Source organism: Vanellus vanellus, assembly GCF_965231255.1.
Source record: "Vanellus vanellus genome assembly, chromosome: 5".
NCBI lineage: Eukaryota > Metazoa > Chordata > Aves > Charadriiformes > Charadriidae > Vanellus > Vanellus vanellus.
Window position 1 is genome coordinate 24945759 of NC_138910.1, and position 17770 is coordinate 24963528.

Here is a 17770-nt window from a genome sequence, read left to right on the forward strand (position 1 = left end):
CGGGCCTTCCGGGTCGGCGGGCGGGCCTTCCTGCGGCCGCCGCTCAGCCCCGCCCCACCGCCAGGTCCCGGGGAGCCGCCGCCGCCAGCGCCAGCATGTCCCCCGGCCCGCCGCCCCGCTCCTGCGACACTTTCGTGGCGCTGCCGCCCGCCGCGGCGGGGGGTCGCGTCGTCTTCGGGAAAAACTCGGACCGGCCGGCGGAGGAGGTGCAGGAGGTGGTGTACTTCCCGGCCGCCGACCATCCGCCCGGCGCCGAGGTGGAGGTGAGGACAAACAAACAAACAAACAAACAAACAAAACAACCCCTCTCGTCCCATTTTCTATGTCTTTTTAGCCCGCGATCTGGCGGGTTAATCAAGGGGGGGGGGGGGGCGTTGGCAGCCGGTAACGTGTGGTGTGCTCCCGCCCCCGGCAGTGCACGTACGTGAGGGTGGCGCAGGCGGAGAGGACGCACGCCGTGGTGCTGAGCCGGCCCGCCTGGCTCTGGGGCGCCGAGATGGGCGCCAACGAGCACGGCGTCTGCATCGGGAACGAAGCCGTGTGGGGGAGAGAGGAGGTGGGCGGCGACGAAGCTCTCCTCGGCATGGACCTCGTCAGGTTGGCACGGGCTGCGTTGGTAAACGGCGCCGAATCCGCGCTGCTCAATTTGAAGCCTCCTTGTGTTGAGTTATGTGGGGAAATGGGTGCTTTCGCTGTCAGAAGGCATGTCTGCCTCTTCTGCGGTTCTGGCCAGGCTTGAAAATAAGCATTTCTCGGCACAGGAGTTACATCTCTGCCAGGAGCTGGCAGCCCGTGAGAGGTATCGGGCACTAAAACAGAATCTGTCAAGGAAATCATCAAACGTTTTCCTCTCTACAAAGTTTTAGTATAAACTGAAACAAGACGCTTCAGTAGAGCACAGCTGGACTTCAGGAACTAGTGTTTGGGCCCTTTTTTAGGGTCTGTTCCCATTTCCCCCATCTTTCACGCACATATTTTTAAGTTTCAGTCTTGGCTGCGCATCTCCACTTAAATGACAGCTCCTTGTGCCTGCCTTACTGGGTGCCAGTGTAACTCGTTAACCTACGGAAGGCAGTCAGTTCTTCTTGGTACTGTTTGCCCCCAGTCCAGTACCCACACGGGACTTGCAGATGCTTCCTAGGAGCCCTCTGCCCATCTTTCCATATTTCCATTTGGTTGTTTTTCCCCATTCAAGGACACGCAGGACCCACTTCAAACAAGCCCTTTAAGGAACTTGCTCCTTCTCTCACCTGATCATACAAGCATTAGGTACAGTTAGAAATAACATTTCAATTCAACTTGAATACCCGGGCTGAATAATTGTATGTAAAGTTTATCATTCCAAAGATAACATCTTCCTTTTGTTTTAGGCTTGGACTCGAGAGAGCGGACACAGCTGAAAAGGCTCTTACTGTCATAGTTGATTTGCTAGAAAAATATGGACAGGGAGGAAACTGTATGGAGAGCCAGATGGCATTTACATACCATAACAGTTTTCTGATAGCTGACAGAAAGGAAGCATGGGTGCTGGAGACATCAGGAAAATACTGGGCAGCAGAAAAAGTAGAAGGTATGGATGATGCTCTTCGTTTTACGCATTTCGAAGGCAATGACAATGAGCAGTTCTCCACTTTTCATTTACCGTTTCATTAAGGCATCAAACTAGCCTCTAGATATGTACAGGAGTTGCTTCCTAGGGCATCAGGGTGGAGTGGCTAGAAGTTTCACAGAGGACCTGAGTCACAGGGGGCCTTTTCAAACTCAGAGATGACCACTTGTGCACTTGGAAAACAGAGGACAACAAGAAGGTCAGCATGAGAATGACAGCAGTATGTATGGTCTTAAGGACGGTGGTAATAAATGACAATTTCATTTGGTGACAGGGTAGTACTGACAGGATCAGTGCATTGGGCCCTGAAGTGGCTGATTCTTCCAGTGGACTTAGAAGGACAAGCTATGTCTTTGGAGGTCTAAGAGGAAGAATGTAAAGGTGGGAATAATCAGGACAGAAGCTGAAATACGATGTTGGCAACAGAAGTAGATGAATCAGAACTGAGTGGCAGTAGAATTTCAACAAGAAGGATACATACAGCCAGTGAGAGAGGGCCAAAAATAAACCACAGGACTCGTAGATCTTGGAGAAAACTCTTCAGTGCATAATTTGCTTTAGTAAGCCAATTGTAAAGAAAATACCAAGAAAAAGCATTTGATGTATTAAAACGATTCTTTTCTCACCTTACAAACAGGAGGTGTACGGAATATTTCCAACCAGCTCTCTATCACAACCAAGATTGACAGAGAACACCCGGAACTGAAGGAATATGCCAAAAGCAAGGGCTGGTGGGATGGGGAAAAGGAGTTTGATTTCGCTGCTTCATATTCTTATGTAAATACTGCCAGAATGACCACAACCAGAGGCCGATATTGTGAAGGCTATAAACTAATGAACAAACACAAAGGTATCATTTTTTTATATATTGTTTTTAAAGATATGCAAAGCATTTAGTGAACTACATTACTTAAATCGTAAATGAGTAGACAGCTGAAGTGGGCAATCATCCACATGATTTCGTGAACCAGAATTTATTAGAATCACTTTTTGCCTAAAGGAGAAACGCTGAACTTGAAGTCTCCTATCCATTTTTTCCAATTTTTTGATAAGGAAAAATTAAAACAAGGGTCAAATATCAAACACACACAGCTACAGAAACAACACTGAGAGGTCCTATTATGACCCTACCACTAAATACTCCGTAAGGCCTAGCTCTGAAACTTTTTGGTAGGCTATATATTATTACTGTACCTCTAAGAAAAAGAAATAAAATCAGAGGCTAAGCCAGAATTCCAGTTGTTTGCAGCCACAAACAACCTTATGAACAACTTCAGCTTCAGTCAGGTACCATTTATATAGGCCTAAGACAATAGCACAACATTCAGATACATATATTGCATTTATTTTTTGAGATTGTTTTTTAAATCTTTGTAGTTTCACTACAACTGCTACTCTATCATTGTGTAGTCTAATAAAACACTGAGCAGAACAAAATAATTTTCTGTACTCTAAGCAGATACGCCTCATCACTAACTTACTTATTTTTCAGACCTCTATAGAAAGAAGCTATTAACTTCTCTTCTAACCGCATTCACTAGGCAGGCTTTTGCTGCATCTGTATTCCCTTGGTCATTTGAAGTAATTAATCTGAACCAAAATTACATTGCATCCCTATGCTTTTTTATTTATTTGGCTGAGCTCTGCCAGACCAGGTATAGCATTTAGTTAATGCACCAGAATGAATTACCTTTTGCTGTCCTGCTCTAGTGATCATGTAAATCCTGCATTCATTTTGGGAATTGCAGGTTCTGAGTATTGAAAGCATTTTCATAATACCTGTATTTACTTGTATTATAACAATGCTGAGATTCTATCAGTGTTTTCATTCTAAATCCCCATTTTCAGGCATTTACCTGAGCCATTTTAAAACTCACATTAGGTGTTCAGGTTATCAGCCTCATATGATTTCAGTTTGTTTACATTTATTTTGAATAGGTGCCCTAACTAAAAGCTATTTGGTTTACAGCATCAGTAAAATCACTGGTTTCTTAATCTACCCTTCCCAGCTTTTTCACTCAGTGGCATTATAGTAGTTTTTTCCAGGCTGCCTACCATGTGAAGACCATTTTTAGATAAACATTATTTACATTTCAAAAAACAGGGAATATGTTTCAGGAATACAAAATAATGAAAAAGTCTAGTGGAAAATATGCAATACCTTCTTTCCTGCTGGACAAGTTGCCAATTTGCAGTTGACAAACTGACTGTTGCTTCTTTCAATTTGTTTTATTCATCTAGCTTGCTGATTTCTTGAATTCTCTGACTTTACCAGGCAACTGTGGGAATACTTGAGTGTTTCCTTGCTGAAATGTAATGCTGCATGCCTGTCTACAGGCAATTTGAATTCTGTATAAAAAAATAATATTGGAGACATCTGAATTAGCAGCAGAATGATTATTTTAAGAGGAAACAGCAAGGCAGTTAAAAAAAAAAAGAATCTTTATGCAGCTAGAACTTCACTGAGGGCAATACTAAAAGATTAAATGGTAGAAGATACCTTCAAGTTAAAAAAAAAAAAACCCAGTGAATGACCTAGTGTTTTTCTGCCATGGGTATATGGTCAACTGGTACACCAAATTTAAAAAGAAAACCACTGCAAGTGCTGCTTGTTAGAATATTGGATTGCCTAGTGTCAGTATTTAAGCTTCAGCGTACACTACGTAAACAGCATTATCATTTGAACACTAAATGCAGGGGCATATGTAGAAAGGGTTTTGTTTCATCTAAGTGGGAAGAGTTATTTTCATAGAGACATTTAGCACTATACCTCACATAGGTAATTGATTAAGACTTCTTTACAAATAGATGTACTATTATAGTTTCTGTTGATTCTGAGTACAGAACAAGTTGTTACTCCAGTGCATCCTTTCAATTGTCAACTTGAAGCCTAAGTGCTTTGGAAGGTCAGATTCTTAAAAAAAAAAAAAAAAAAAAAAAAGTTACAGTCTTGGCATTTCGTTTCAAAGTTACACACAAAATCCATGCACAGTTATTATTTTTACATTTCTAAAGCAAGCTAGTGGTATTAACTGTGTTCAAATACCAATAACTATTATAGTGTTTTATCTTAACTTCCCCACAGTGCTTAGAAAGTTCAGCCTTTAATCCAAGCTACTAATTTTTATCTGAAAAGTTACTGTGGGAACAGCCATTTGCTAACCATATGTATTTTACCTTTCTGGGAAACATCATGTGTTGTCATCCTGCCCCTTTTCTAAGTCATAAATGTTACAGCTCATTATCAGGTACTCTTTGAAATAAATATTTTGGGGAAAACTATAATATTTTTAAGTATGTTACATATTAAGGGATGCTGTTAGGATGATTTTTTTTCTGCCAACATGGACAAACTAAAACTAGCATTGCCTATTAAAGGAAAAGCACCCAGTTGTAGAGAACATGCAATTTAGTTGGTATTGTAAGTAGCGCTGTGTGCAAATAATTGTATTGTATCTTAAATAGGGTCTATCACTTCTGAAATAATGATGAAAATTCTTCGTGACAAAGAGAGTGGCATTAATATGGAAGGTGAATTTATGACAACTGGAAGCATGGTGTCTGTATTGCCTCAGGAGCCTAATCTGCCATGCATCCACTTCTTTACTGGAACTCCAGATCCTGCAAGGTGATGTAGCAGCAAGCAATTAGGATAAAAAGTTGCAAATATCTAATGAAAAGTGTTGCAATTTGTCTGATTATATTCCTTTTTGGTTTGTTTGTTGTTGTTGTTTTGGTTTTTTCCCCTGAAAAAAACACAAATCAAAAAGTAGGAGGAACATTAATGCCATCTACCAACCTACCTAGTGAAACACTGCTGTGACTGTGACACTGAGTTAAACATCAGTTAGGAGGTGTTTGGTTTTTTTTTGGTTTGTTTTTTTTTTTTTTTTTTTTTTTAAGACTTCTTTCTTAAAAGGAATTAGAAGAATGGGGGAAAATACAGAAATTTACTGACTCAACAATTTTAACAAAACAGTATCAGTAAAGGATCTCTGTTCTATTTCTCTTTCTAGGTCTGTATTCAAGCCTTTCATTTTTGTGCCCAATATTACTCAGTTATTAAAAACTAGCTCCCCTACATTTGGTCATGATGATCCAGTTAAGAAGCAACCACGTTTTCAGAACAAGCCAGATCGAAGACATGAGCTCTATAAAAAACATGAAAGTGCTGCTGTAGTTATGGAAACTATCGAGGTACGTTGATTAAATTAGATTTCAGTGCAAGCAGGTGGTTTATATAAGCTCCTTGCTCACATTTTGTTAATGTGATACCATTTAATGCCCTTTGATGGATTGTGAAAAACATTGTAGTGCACCAGAAGCCCATCACCTTGCATCTGGCAGGCATATGTTTCAAAAACTAAAAATTGCAACTAGCACTTTGCTGTATTCCCAGGCCTAGCCACAGGCAACTATCTGTACCGCTCATCTTGCAAAGAAGCAAGCTACACATACTCCTGCACTAGTCAGATGATGGGGAAATGCTTGAGCAGCCACAGGCAAATATACAACTCCTCTTCAGGACCCTGGTCCTAGGCAGTAAGGAGGGCATGCCTTTTGTTATCGCTTGGTATGGACAGGAAAGGAAATAAGATCACAAAGATAGCCGGACACAAAGGTGAAGCAGGGAGGTAGTTGCTTACTTTTAACTGTAGCGTCTCCCCTATTTACACATACATGTTTTAAAAATAAGACATATGCCATAAATACCTAGAGGAGCTTTAATTTTGTTTATTTTCAGTCCATCAGACAAGGATGTAGGGAGACGAAGTGAGTGCTAGATACTAGGAAAGATAGCCAAGAAAACCTGTCACGGTGCTAACTTCTACCAACACAAACTTGTACCCTAGAAACTATCAAGAGGTTAAAATAAGGACAGTAAAACAGAATTTTGTTAGGTTGAACACTACATACTCTGTATAGTTTTTAGTGAAATACGTTTCTTTTTGCAGGGCAAAGGTAAAGAGATGCTGAAAGAGATACAGGAGTTGGAGAAACAGAAGATAAGTGAAATGGAGTCAATCCTGCAAAACGGATGTCTTGACACTAACCAAGCAGTTAATCTTTTTTCACAGTGTGTAGAAGAAGAACTCAAGATATATAGCTAAAACTACTATTTGAATGTGGTAAAATTAAGTTTTATGATTAACTTTTCTAATGAAGCGGCTATACAGATTACATCCTATTTTCAATATACCAATTAGTGTGGGCAGTTTTAAAGACACAGATTCATATTCAGGCCAAACAGCTTTTGGTTGTATGAAGCAATGCTGAAAAGGCTCTTAAGAGCTAGGCAGTGGCTTTTTCTCTATGTGGCATAAAGCTGTCAGCAGAGATTGATTTTGCCAACAAACAGATATAATTAGAATGTGACAGCTTGACTAAATTGTGGAACAACCCCATCTCTGGATGAAGAACGCTAACTCAGATTTGGAGAAGTCAGTTCTAGCGTACACACATGTACCTTTTATAGTCAAGATAACTGTAGCAGAATTTCACATTGCCTGAATTACAATGACCATGCTGAAGGACTTCCTAAAACTGCACTGAATAAAAAGGAAAGTGATATGCAAGTCAAATAAGTTTGATATTCAGCTGTTTGATAAAACCGTTCTAAGATACGTTTCATACCTTCTACTCCTTCAATGTAAAATGAGGCTAAGAGTTCAAGGTATGTTAAAACCAAATCACATTTAAAATTTTACCACTATTTCTTGTGAAATCTGATAACATGGAATGCAACAATGCAAGCATCCTGCAAGTTACCACAAAATTTTCACTTCCCTATTTTCCCCACCCTGCTAATGAAAAATAAATTAACTTATTTACATACCAGTATGATTATTGTCAAGTTAATTCCGTAATACACTTTGCTACATCATGTGGGAGATTTTTAAATGTTTCTTGAATTGTTACTTTTTTTAAATTGGGCAACGAGAAAGGAGAGGTTGGGCTACGCAAGCATATACACATACTCAGTGGGACACTTAAAAAGACTTTTAAAATATTTTCACTTCATAGAAAGCCTTTTAACCATGACTTGTCTTGCCAAAATTACTAGACTGTGGAGTTAATTTATTCAAGCTTTTTGCCCTGCCAGGAACTCTTCCTCCCTGATCCTGTTTAAAAGTAATGGTCAGTATGTGACGCCGCTTTTATTATCCATCTGTGGCAAAGTAAAAACTGAGCAAACAAAAAAGAAAGAAGATTCTGGCTTTACTACATGATCAAGCAGGGTAAAAAGTATGAGTGGAAGGGAAAAAAAACAACCCAAACCCCAGCATTTCTGCAAGCCTTCGGAAGTGAACATGTAACATGAAATGGAGCATTAGAGCTGCAGTAGCAGTACATGACATGACACAGCATCACCACAGAAAGACACAGCAGACCACAGAAAGACCATTCTTTGATGATTTTTCTATATTTAGTCAGTTTCTAGAATCATCTCAGATGCTAAAGGTGGGGCTACACACATACAGTTTTCTCATTCTGTTCTATTCCCCTACAGGTAAAAAAAAATAAAATTACTATAGTGACCTGTTTTCCTCACGGGTGTCTACGTCTGACAACTCTGTATATCTTTGTCCTATTTTTGATCATCAGCTGTTCCACACTAGCTCTTTTATAACTTCAAAGCATCAATAAATGTCAAGTAAAACTGTGCTGGAAACCAAGGTATGAGACAAGTTTACAGGTGGCATAGCAGAACGAGAAACAATTTTACGCTACAATGCAAATATAATGAAGTTAGTGAAGGTGGTGGAGCAGTGAAGTGAACTTCTTGGCCACTTAATCAGGGGGTGGAATTAACCAGGTTAAGCATATTGGTCTGGTTGTAATATAGGCAGATACAATCCAACTGTTCGTCTGGTTTCTGTGCTGTTTTTTATTTACTGGTCTACAGGACACAAAGTAAGAACAATGTGACGTGAAGATAGACCAAGTGATGGCTAACAGAGTATGGAACATTTTGGTACCTTTTTTCCCCCCCTGGGATTCTATTCTCCTAGAACACATGCAGTGTAAAAACAGGAAACGAACATGAGATCAGGAGGAATAAATAACCCTCCCTCCCACAACCATATACAAAAATAATTTAAAAAATCAGAATGGCCTCTAGAGGGCAATCTTTGCATGTATTTCGTCCTAGGAATACATCTCGCAGTTTATTTTAAAGTGTCTAGAGCTTTATGAAGGATCATTATTAAAACCAAAAAAGTACTAAAATTGCTACCTATAAAACAGAAAGTTTTATATTCCACCCCTGTCCATTATCACAGTTATTTTGAGATTAGTGCTAGAAAACATCCATTGTTTCACTGGAGACTTCTCTGGACTTACTTGTGGATGTTTTCATGGAACTGTAACTTCCAAGTTAACTAAGATTCATCCCATACTAATGCACCTTCAAAATAAAAGAACTCATTGCACCACTGACCACATCTTTAAAGCAAAGCTATTTCTAACCACCAAAAATTCACACATCAGTAGGTCAACTATTGACATACATCAATTTGTAGGCTATTTTAAAACTTGCCAGTGCTCCTTGGTGGAAGCAAGTATCTATCAGATAAAAGAGTTACTTAACTTTCTAAAGGTATTCAAAGTCTATTCTTAGCTTCCAGAAGTACCTAGTGATTTAGAAATAGATATCCCTTATTTCATTCCTAGTTTCCTTAGTCTATTTATTAACAACCATAGACTCTCATCAGAGAATAACAGGTATGATATCAGCAGTCACGATGTTGTAACAGTTAATCTAACAGAATTTGGTGTCAGTTGTTAATTAGAGGTGTTCTCTTCATAAGATTTGTAACAGGGAGCCTCCTCCAAGCAGAAATTACGAGAAATTTCTTACTTAAAACAGGTACATTGTGTTCAAATCTAGGGAACAGCAGAGCCATTATGAAAAGGGAGGCAAGGGCAGGACTTCATGATGAAAACAAGAAAGAAAAGAGTGCAAGAACAATGGCTACGCATAGACCCATAAAACTGACCTAAGATCAACTTCTTGAACATCTAAAGAATTAAAAAAAAATAAAAATAAAATACTGCATTTGGTAAGTAGAATCATAGAATCATAGAATCAGTGAGGTTGGAAGGGACCTTTAAGATCATCAAGTCCAACCATTAACCTACCCTGATAAAAACACCACCACTCCTAAACCATGTCCCTAAGCACCTCATCTACCCTTTTCTTAAACACCTCCAGGGATGGTGAATCCACCACCTCTCTGGGCAGCTTATTCCAATGTTTAATAACCCTTTCAGTGAAAAAATGCTTCCTAACATCTAATCTAAACCTGCCCTGACATAACTTGAACCCATTTCCTCTTGTCCTATCACTTGTCGCCAGGGAGAAGAGGTCAGCTCCCATCTCTCTAAAACCTCCTTTCAGGTAGTTGTAGAGGGTGATAAGGTCTCCCCTCAGCCTCCTCTTCTCCAGGCTAAACAACCCCAGATCCCTCAGTCGTTCCTCATAAGGTTTGTCCTCCAAAGTAGATGATAACTGATGTGTTCCTAAAGATGTTCAAGCTGTTAGATGAAAACTGGCATCTTTGTGTGAACACCCATTAACTAGTCCTCTGCCTACTTAAAGAGCATCAAAGATGGATTTAAGAAATACCAAATTTGAAAGCCAAGAGCCACTTTAACAAATCTCTCAGAAAAACCCATTTGTTGTAAATCTTGACATGCACACATAATCCTCCCACACCTCACACCACATCACAGCTCAAAACTCTGAAATCAAGTAACAGATTTATTGACAAGTTACAATATTTAGAAGCCAGACATACTCACGGCTTCTGCTGTTAAGTCACATGTACATAATTATTCCAAAATATTTGATGTAGCCATCTTCAGCAGTTGTAATGGAAATAGACTATTGTTTTCCTTTGTGGCCACAGCCTTATACAAATGTCAATTATTTTGTTGCTGGAAAACATTAAAATATGTTCATTGGCATAGCATACATATGCAGTAGGATGCAGTTGTGTTTCTGTGCACACTGCAGAAGTGCAATAAGACTGACAGTAAAAGGAATTATTTTTCCAATATAAGTCTTGCATGGAGTTATAGCTACCATAAAACAACTGTTTCTTGAACAGTAGTTTATGCTGCTAAAATCACTTTTAATTCTTAATACAACATAGATGCATAAGTAGCTATAATAAAAAAATCTGTGTACAAAAAAAAAAAGAAAAAGAAAGGAAAATCTTTTTCAAAAAAGGATGACAAGTTATTCATATGCTTGAGCAAATAAATTTTTTTAATACCTAGGTTCCCTTCCCTCACTATATAAAATTTTTATATAGACATATAAATGCTGTTCTTGCAGTTTTAAAAGGGCAGCATAATGAGTATCAGATACTACAGTTTGTCTTTAACCTTTTCAAAATACTGCAGAAGACATAGAGATTCTCACATTCTGCCTTCAGTGCACAGGAGTCTGAATGACACTAAAGTAACCATTTGGAACATCGTAGGGGGATACCTGAGGCTTATTAGAAACCTGTGTTAGGCAATCAATACTAAAATTTTAGGATCTTTAGCTACTCTAAACTGTAACTTCAATGTTCAGTTAGGATTCTTTATATAATAGATTTAAAAGTCATTGTATTTCATTTAAAAAGGTTTTATGAGTTGATAAAATTTTTCATCTTGACTTGCACGGGTATCCAAGGCTTCCATAACATCTTTATTTGAGGCTGGCACTTCTGAATTATACTGGAAAGGCCAACTTCAGGAGGTAAAAATCTACTCTTGACAAAGCTGTTACTACCACCATAAGGCAAAACTTCAGAACCAATTGTTTGTATGAAATTCCACTACATCATTTCCTAATTTGGGGGAGCAGTGGGTGTTTTTATGTGTTTTTAAGATTTGATAAGTTTGTACAAAACCATTATTTATTGCACTCAGTATTTCCTCAGCTTTAATCTTCTGACATTGGAATCATCTTCACAATAATTCTACTTTTACAAATGGAGGACTTTGCCTTTAAGGGAGAAACAAACTACTTGATCTGAGGTGCAAACAGCTAGAAAAAGTTCCTGGTGTTAGACAAGAGTAGAGTAGTAAAAACTGGGGTATGACAGAAGAAATCCTACTTCTATTAAGTCAAAGGGAAGCCTGACTGTAAACAGGAATCAATTATTTTGTCACACTAAAGTATGGAAAACATAGAGCAACATGAAAAATATCTCTCATTCATGTTTTGTTTTGGTTTTTTTTTTTTGTCATTGTGGCACCAGTCAGTAAAGATGCTGTTACAATGCCTCTATAATACGACAGCAATATACATCATTTTGCTATTTGTTTTCCTCAAAATGCTCTAAATCCAGAGCATCTTGGTTTGTTCTAGTTGCATTCTGGTTGGAACACTCACTAAACATCACTTGCTACTATGTCCTTTAGAATAGACACAAGTAGAACCACATCTCTTAACTTTACATGAGAGAATAACACAATTCTCTGAGAGCCCTGAGAAAAAAATACTTCCAATTTCAGTGGTGAAGGCAGCAGAAGTGATCACATTCACCCCTAACTGCCTGTCCTCTGCCTACATGCTCAGGTCAAAGGCTCTCAACTGCAACTGATCTCTTAGGAATAAAGCGGTAATACAAATATTCATCCCGAAATTCAAATTCGTTTGTAATATGCTGGACGACACCTCCTTTCATCAGTCTGTCTCCATACATCACAGCTTCACCACGGTCAGAGGCAAGGCCAACTTGCATGAGCCAGTTCACCAGGTCACAGCCAAAGAAGATGCCAGTGGAGATCTTTGCACCACACCTGTATGTCAAAGGAATGATTCACCCACATGTTCTGTAAATCTGGTATCACCACTGCACGATGGGGAAAGGCAAGGAAAAATAGCAGGAAACAAGGAAAGACATCGTGATAGTTAAGAGCGTGTTAGAAGAGAATTTGCAAATTTTGTATATTAGGGACATGCCAATGTTCACTACCTTTTCCTACAGACACTTCAATAAGAAGCAAAATGTACATACAAAGTTATTTTATGCTTGTGCAAATAAACTTCAGTGAACACAAGTAGCAATTTTCCTAAAAACACACACAAGGTACTTTTATTTCTTGGATACTTACTTCCTGTGTACTCATTAGCATGACTGTTTCTGCAACAAAATATCTGATTTGAGTGCAGCGTGCCTCAACAACAGGAACTACATCTGCACTTTAATTCCATTTTAAAATTTCCCTAAGGCTTTAAACAGACACTAACTGCTTACATATATTGTAAACAAAACCCATTTAACTTGCATATCCAGTTAAATATTTACCACACAGGCAGTACTAAGAATAAACAAAACCTTTACAAGAAGGCTGAACTAATTTTCTTTTACATATTTATGAGGCAATGCCACTAACATCTACCTAGTTGCAGTAAAAATACCATTCAGAAATTTACCTACAGCAGTAAATGTTTCTGGTTATCTAAAATCTGCTCTATGGAACCCAAGTGCAAAGTTTCTGAAGATGATTAACAGCTATACAAGACAGCAATACCCAAACTTTTTTTTTTTTTTTTTTTAAGTTAGAATCAGCAGTAACACAGAACAAGCGTTAACATCTATTAGCAGAGAAGCAAAAATTAAAATAAATAAAAATCCATGACTACAAGGTCTCAGTTACAGAATGATTAAATTAAGGGGGATAGGATCAAGGTAGGTGAATATTTAAAGTGAGAAGATAAATGCTTTCTTTTAACTCGCAAGAAGAAATAGGACATGAAACTAGTTCCACACAAACATAATATTAAAACAATGAAGCAACAAATGTCAGATTTTTATGTATTCTCAGGTGGATATATAATTAATAAAAACAATAAAACCCAACCAAATGAACAGCCCAAAGCCCAAGAAACCACAACAGCAGCAGAGGCACAGGAAACACAATTGTAAAACCTGTCCTATTTCAAAAGAAAACTTTTCTGATACAACTTTTGCTATATGGCATGAAAGAAGAAAGTCCTTGAACTGCCATAGTTAATTTTTCCTAAATAAGTAACTTTATTACTTCATTTCTTATGGACCATTACTGACTTCTGAGGAGACTGAAGGAAATCATGCTGTTGTCAAATACAGTTCTGGAATGTGGTTTCAGACTATCTGACCGTTAAAAGACCACCCCAAATTAGCCCTACTTAAAAGCTCAGATGATGAGAAAAGTAGAAGTGTTATGTTAGAACAATTCTTCATGTCTCCATTTCATATAGTAAATATTTAAATAAAGGAAGTCTTTTTCTTGTTCCTGCTGCTTGTCTGCGTTTCTCTTCTTATCCGCCTACACGTACCTGAATACATAATCCTTGACTTGGGTATCATAATTTGCCACTGAAAGCTTTGCTGATCTCATAAATTGAGGTTTAAGCCTCACAAGAGGAATGAGCAAAAGAAATTGTATGAACTCAAAAGGTGTACAGATCCTACAAACACTGTAATCTCACATATTGAGTGGCCTCTGAGTACACACTGACATCAGTTGCAACAGTTTCGCCTCCTGTAAAAGCTGTGTATTAGTAAACTTTCAGTCACTTAAGTACTGACACCTTTTTAATCTCAAAACAAAGCAAATGAAGGGTCTCAAGCCTGACAAAACTCAGACACATGCACTCTATTACAGGCATTACCATGTACATTTCTTCAGAAAGATTTTCTCTCCTGAACTCCAGCTAAATGCAAAAACTGGGGCAATGCCTTAATGATACAAAACATTTTATAATTTATATAAAACCTGGATGGGATAATGCGATAACTTGCACCTCAATGTTTCAGTGTGAGACTAGAAACATTCCTCTGTTACCACTAAATTCTTAATCCTCACCTTGAGGTCTGAATGCCACAACAGGAATTGCCCACAGACAGATTAAACTGCATGTCATTATTTCCAAAAGGTGAGCTATGACCTTTGTAACAGGTTACATGTGCAGGGAGGAACCTTACCTTCTGCCTCTGACGATACTTTTGACACAGTGATCTCTATGATAACGAACAAACTGTTGACAGGTCATCCTGATTTCCTCAGGTACAGAGGGATCTGTATGCCCTGATGCTTCTCTTCCTCCCCAAAGAAATTCAAGTCTTAAGAAAGAAAAAAAAAAAAAAGAAAAAAAGAAAAAAAAGGAAAAACAACAAATCAACCAGAGGCATTTTTAAGGAAACTACAAATAATAGAATGGAACTCATAGGAAGCTTATCACAACCATTTTACTGTTTTTGTGCCCAATACTTTATATACAGCCTTCCTAATATATTTGTATGGCCTTTAAACACTGAGAGGCTTTATTCTAGGCTCAGGCAGAAGGAAAAAGACAGAGCAGTTGGGAGCTAGCTTTAGCTGCTGGATTCACATCACAGCCAGCTAGCTCTAAGTTAAAGATGGCTTTGGACAACTTACACCTTCACAGTGAAAGTGTCCATCCACACACAAAGTACTTGCATGAGGTTACGGACTTTAAAACAGTGATGACAGAATCTGGGTCAGCATTCACATCTAAGTTCTAATTTATCAGCTGAAATTATTTCTGAAGATCCATCATCTCACTGATCCAATCACATACTTCACCATCATTTGCCAAACATTTTGTTTATAGGGAGCCTGTGGGATTTTTGTCTTTGGGAGCGTCATTAGGACACCAGTAAAAACTCATGCACAGTGAAATGCAAGTAGCTCTCCGCAACTAGAGGAGAAAAGAGATTTGGAAGATTGAACAAATAGGAAATGGAATGCAATGGCACTGAACACTCAATACCCTTTAAAAATGTTTATCGTTAATCAAGTTTATAGGTATAAGTGTAAAGATTCTATTTACCTTCTTTTGAATGGTAGAATGATTAAATGCTTATCTAAGCCAAAAATACCAAAACAAATGAAGCCCTGGAGGAAAAAAAAAACAAAACAGAAAAAGCAACATTAAGCAAAAACTTTGGTTTCTAAGAAAGAGAAATAAAATGTTAAAAACTCATTGCCAAAACACATATGAAAAGTATCCCTCTTCTTGAGATATCATTCAAAATGCATTTTGTTTCTGCTTTGATTTTTCATTTGGGCCTTAAAAAGACAGATTAATGCATAACAGTCCATCAAAGAAACTCTTCAAGAAACAGTTTGGTAAACCTAATGCTGTGACATCCTACCTGACACTTAAGGATAACTGACTATCCTTACATAGCCAGTTATTTAAATCTGTCTTTGTTAATGTCAAGGAAAGAACAGACTTCACGGAATCATGGAGTTTTCAGAGTTGGAAGGGACCTCTAGAGATCATCTAGTCCAACTCCCCTGCTAAAGCAGGATTGCCTACAGCACATTACTCAGGACTGCATCCAGGCGGGTCTTGAAAATCTCCAGAGAAGAGGACTCCACAACCTCCCTGGGCAGCCTGTGCCAGTGCTCTGTCACCCTCACCGTAAAGAAGTTTTTCCGTGTATTTGAACGGAACTTCTTGTGTTCTAACCTGAGCCCATTACCCCTCATCCTGTCACTGGGAACCATTGAAAAGAGCCTGGCTCCACCCTCCTTCAACCCCCCCTTTAGATACTTGTATGCCATAATAAGGTCTCCCCTCAGCCTTCTCTTCTCCAGGCTAAAGAGTCCCAGCTCTCTCAGCCTTTCCTCATAAGGGAGATGCTCCAGTCCCTTAATCATCTTAGTTGCCCTTCGCTGGACTCTCTCCAGCAGTTCCCTGTCCCTCTTGAACTGGGGAGCCCAAAAATGGACACAGTATTCCAGTTGTGGCCTCACCAGTGCAGAGTAGAGGGGGAGAATGACCTCCCTCAACCTACTGGCCACACTCTTCCCTATGCAGCCCAGGATTCCATTGGCCTTTTTGGCAACAAGGGCACATTGCTGGGTCATGGATAATTTACTGTCTACAACAGTAGACTGTTAGTCTACTAGTTACAGTAACTTACTGTAATTTGAATGTAGTAAACTACATTCTACTACAGTAGACTAGGTAGTAGTTTCCTTAAAATTACAGTAACTTACTATAGTAAGGAAAGTAGGCATTTTTAAGGAAACTACTACTACTACAGTAGTAACTTACTGTAATTTGAATGCTAGAATGCTCTCTAGTTAATTCATTTCTCTGTGCCACTTTTGTAACAAAACTACTATCATTACTTGATACTGCAGTGCACCTTGCAGGCACGCCTGTGCACAGATCTGTAAAACATTCCTCTAATACGTTTAACACTGCATTGCTTTCACCTTCATAGATAACAAACCTACCTTGTGTCACTTTGCACTGACAGAGGCTATGGGCAGCTGGTACAATTATACATCTAACTGTCAGCTTAGTTACTGGTTCTGTAACTGAAACTAAAGAGATAATAACTTAAAGCCTTATAGCAAAAGTATCCATGCAGCCATCTTGCACCTATTTAGTTATACTGGTGTAACTCCATCGAAGTGACATCAGCGAAGCTTTCTGCTAAAACCAAGGCTAAAATCCTACTCATTTTCCATAGGCATTTGGCATTCAGTTGACATTTGTACCTTTGAAAGTGTTCACACACATAAAAGACATGCATTATGATAAGAGAGCTATCAAAGCAAAAGAGTAAGCTTGAGGAAAAGAAGGGAAAACAACATAAGGAGCTGGTGACTTCAGCATTGTTTGAGGGCTTCAACTTACAGTGCTTGTAACAGCATCTGCTGCAACAGCCACTAACAAACTCATTTTCAGAACAAACATTGATAAATACCTGACCAAAATTAAACACAGCACAGAAGAACTGCAATTCCACATATAGCCTTCCAGGCTCTTGGTTGAACAGCCACCACAAACAACTGGAAAGATTCTGTTAAGAAAAAAAAAAAAAACAAACAAAAAACCAAACAAACAAAACCCACAAACCTAACATAACTGTTAAAAATCAAAAGCACTTTTTTACTCTTCACATGCTAATAGATTCTGTTACAATTTTCACCGTCTTTATCTAACAAATGATTCAGATAAAGGCAATAAGAGGGAATAAACACCTTAAAACATCATTTTAGTTAGGCTTAATAGCTGAGGGAGGAGCTTCTTTGTTTTTTAAAAAAATAATGCAAAACATAGCAGTGCAGAGGTCCTGCGGCTTTACGTGTTTACATAAGGAACTTGCCTTAAGCATACTTAGGTAT

The 17770-nt window shown here is 38.5% G+C and overlaps 2 protein-coding genes across 3 annotated transcripts in view; one reads left to right on the forward strand and one right to left on the reverse strand.

Moving 5' to 3' along the window:
- Positions 1-60: 60 nt before the first annotated feature.
- On the forward strand, positions 61-7436 carry SCRN3 (secernin 3). Its single transcript, XM_082484496.1, has 7 exons — positions 61-263; positions 416-597; positions 1371-1570; positions 2247-2459; positions 5075-5237; positions 5626-5806; positions 6565-7436. Exons 1-7 carry the CDS (start codon positions 96-98, stop codon positions 6718-6720), a joined length of 1263 nt encoding a protein of 420 aa, XP_082340622.1. The 5' UTR covers positions 61-95; the 3' UTR covers positions 6721-7436.
- Positions 7437-10361: 2925 nt separating this feature from the next.
- The window catches only part of GPR155 (G protein-coupled receptor 155), a 34163-nt gene continuing 26754 nt past the window's right edge, over positions 10362-17770 (reverse strand). The window contains exons 13-16 of one of the 2 annotated variants that reach the window (XM_082483338.1): positions 17350-17445; positions 15453-15517; positions 14584-14721; positions 10362-12412 (exon numbers count right to left, since the gene is read on the reverse strand). In XM_082483338.1, the coding sequence (XP_082339464.1) occupies positions 12190-12412; positions 14584-14721; positions 15453-15517; positions 17350-17445 (522 nt within the window). In that variant the 3' untranslated portion in view covers positions 10362-12189. Of the gene's footprint in view, positions 12466-14583; positions 14722-15452; positions 15518-17349; positions 17446-17770 lie in introns of both variants that reach the window. The other variant, XM_082483339.1, reaches the window with a different exon arrangement.

What these genes read in the sequence shown, in the direction of transcription:
- SCRN3 (XM_082484496.1), top strand. Translation starts at nt 96, where the DNA reads ATGTCCCCCGGCCCGCCGCCCCGCTCCTGCGACACTTTCGTGGCGCTG. An exon ending in GGCAGCAGAAAAAGTAGAAG is followed by an intron (nt 1,571 to 2,246) that starts GTATGGATGATG and finishes CCTTACAAACAG; the next exon opens with GAGGTGTACGGAATATTTCC. An exon ending in GGAACTCCAGATCCTGCAAG is followed by an intron (nt 5,238 to 5,625) that starts GTGATGTAGCAG and finishes TTCTCTTTCTAG; the next exon opens with GTCTGTATTCAAGCCTTTCA.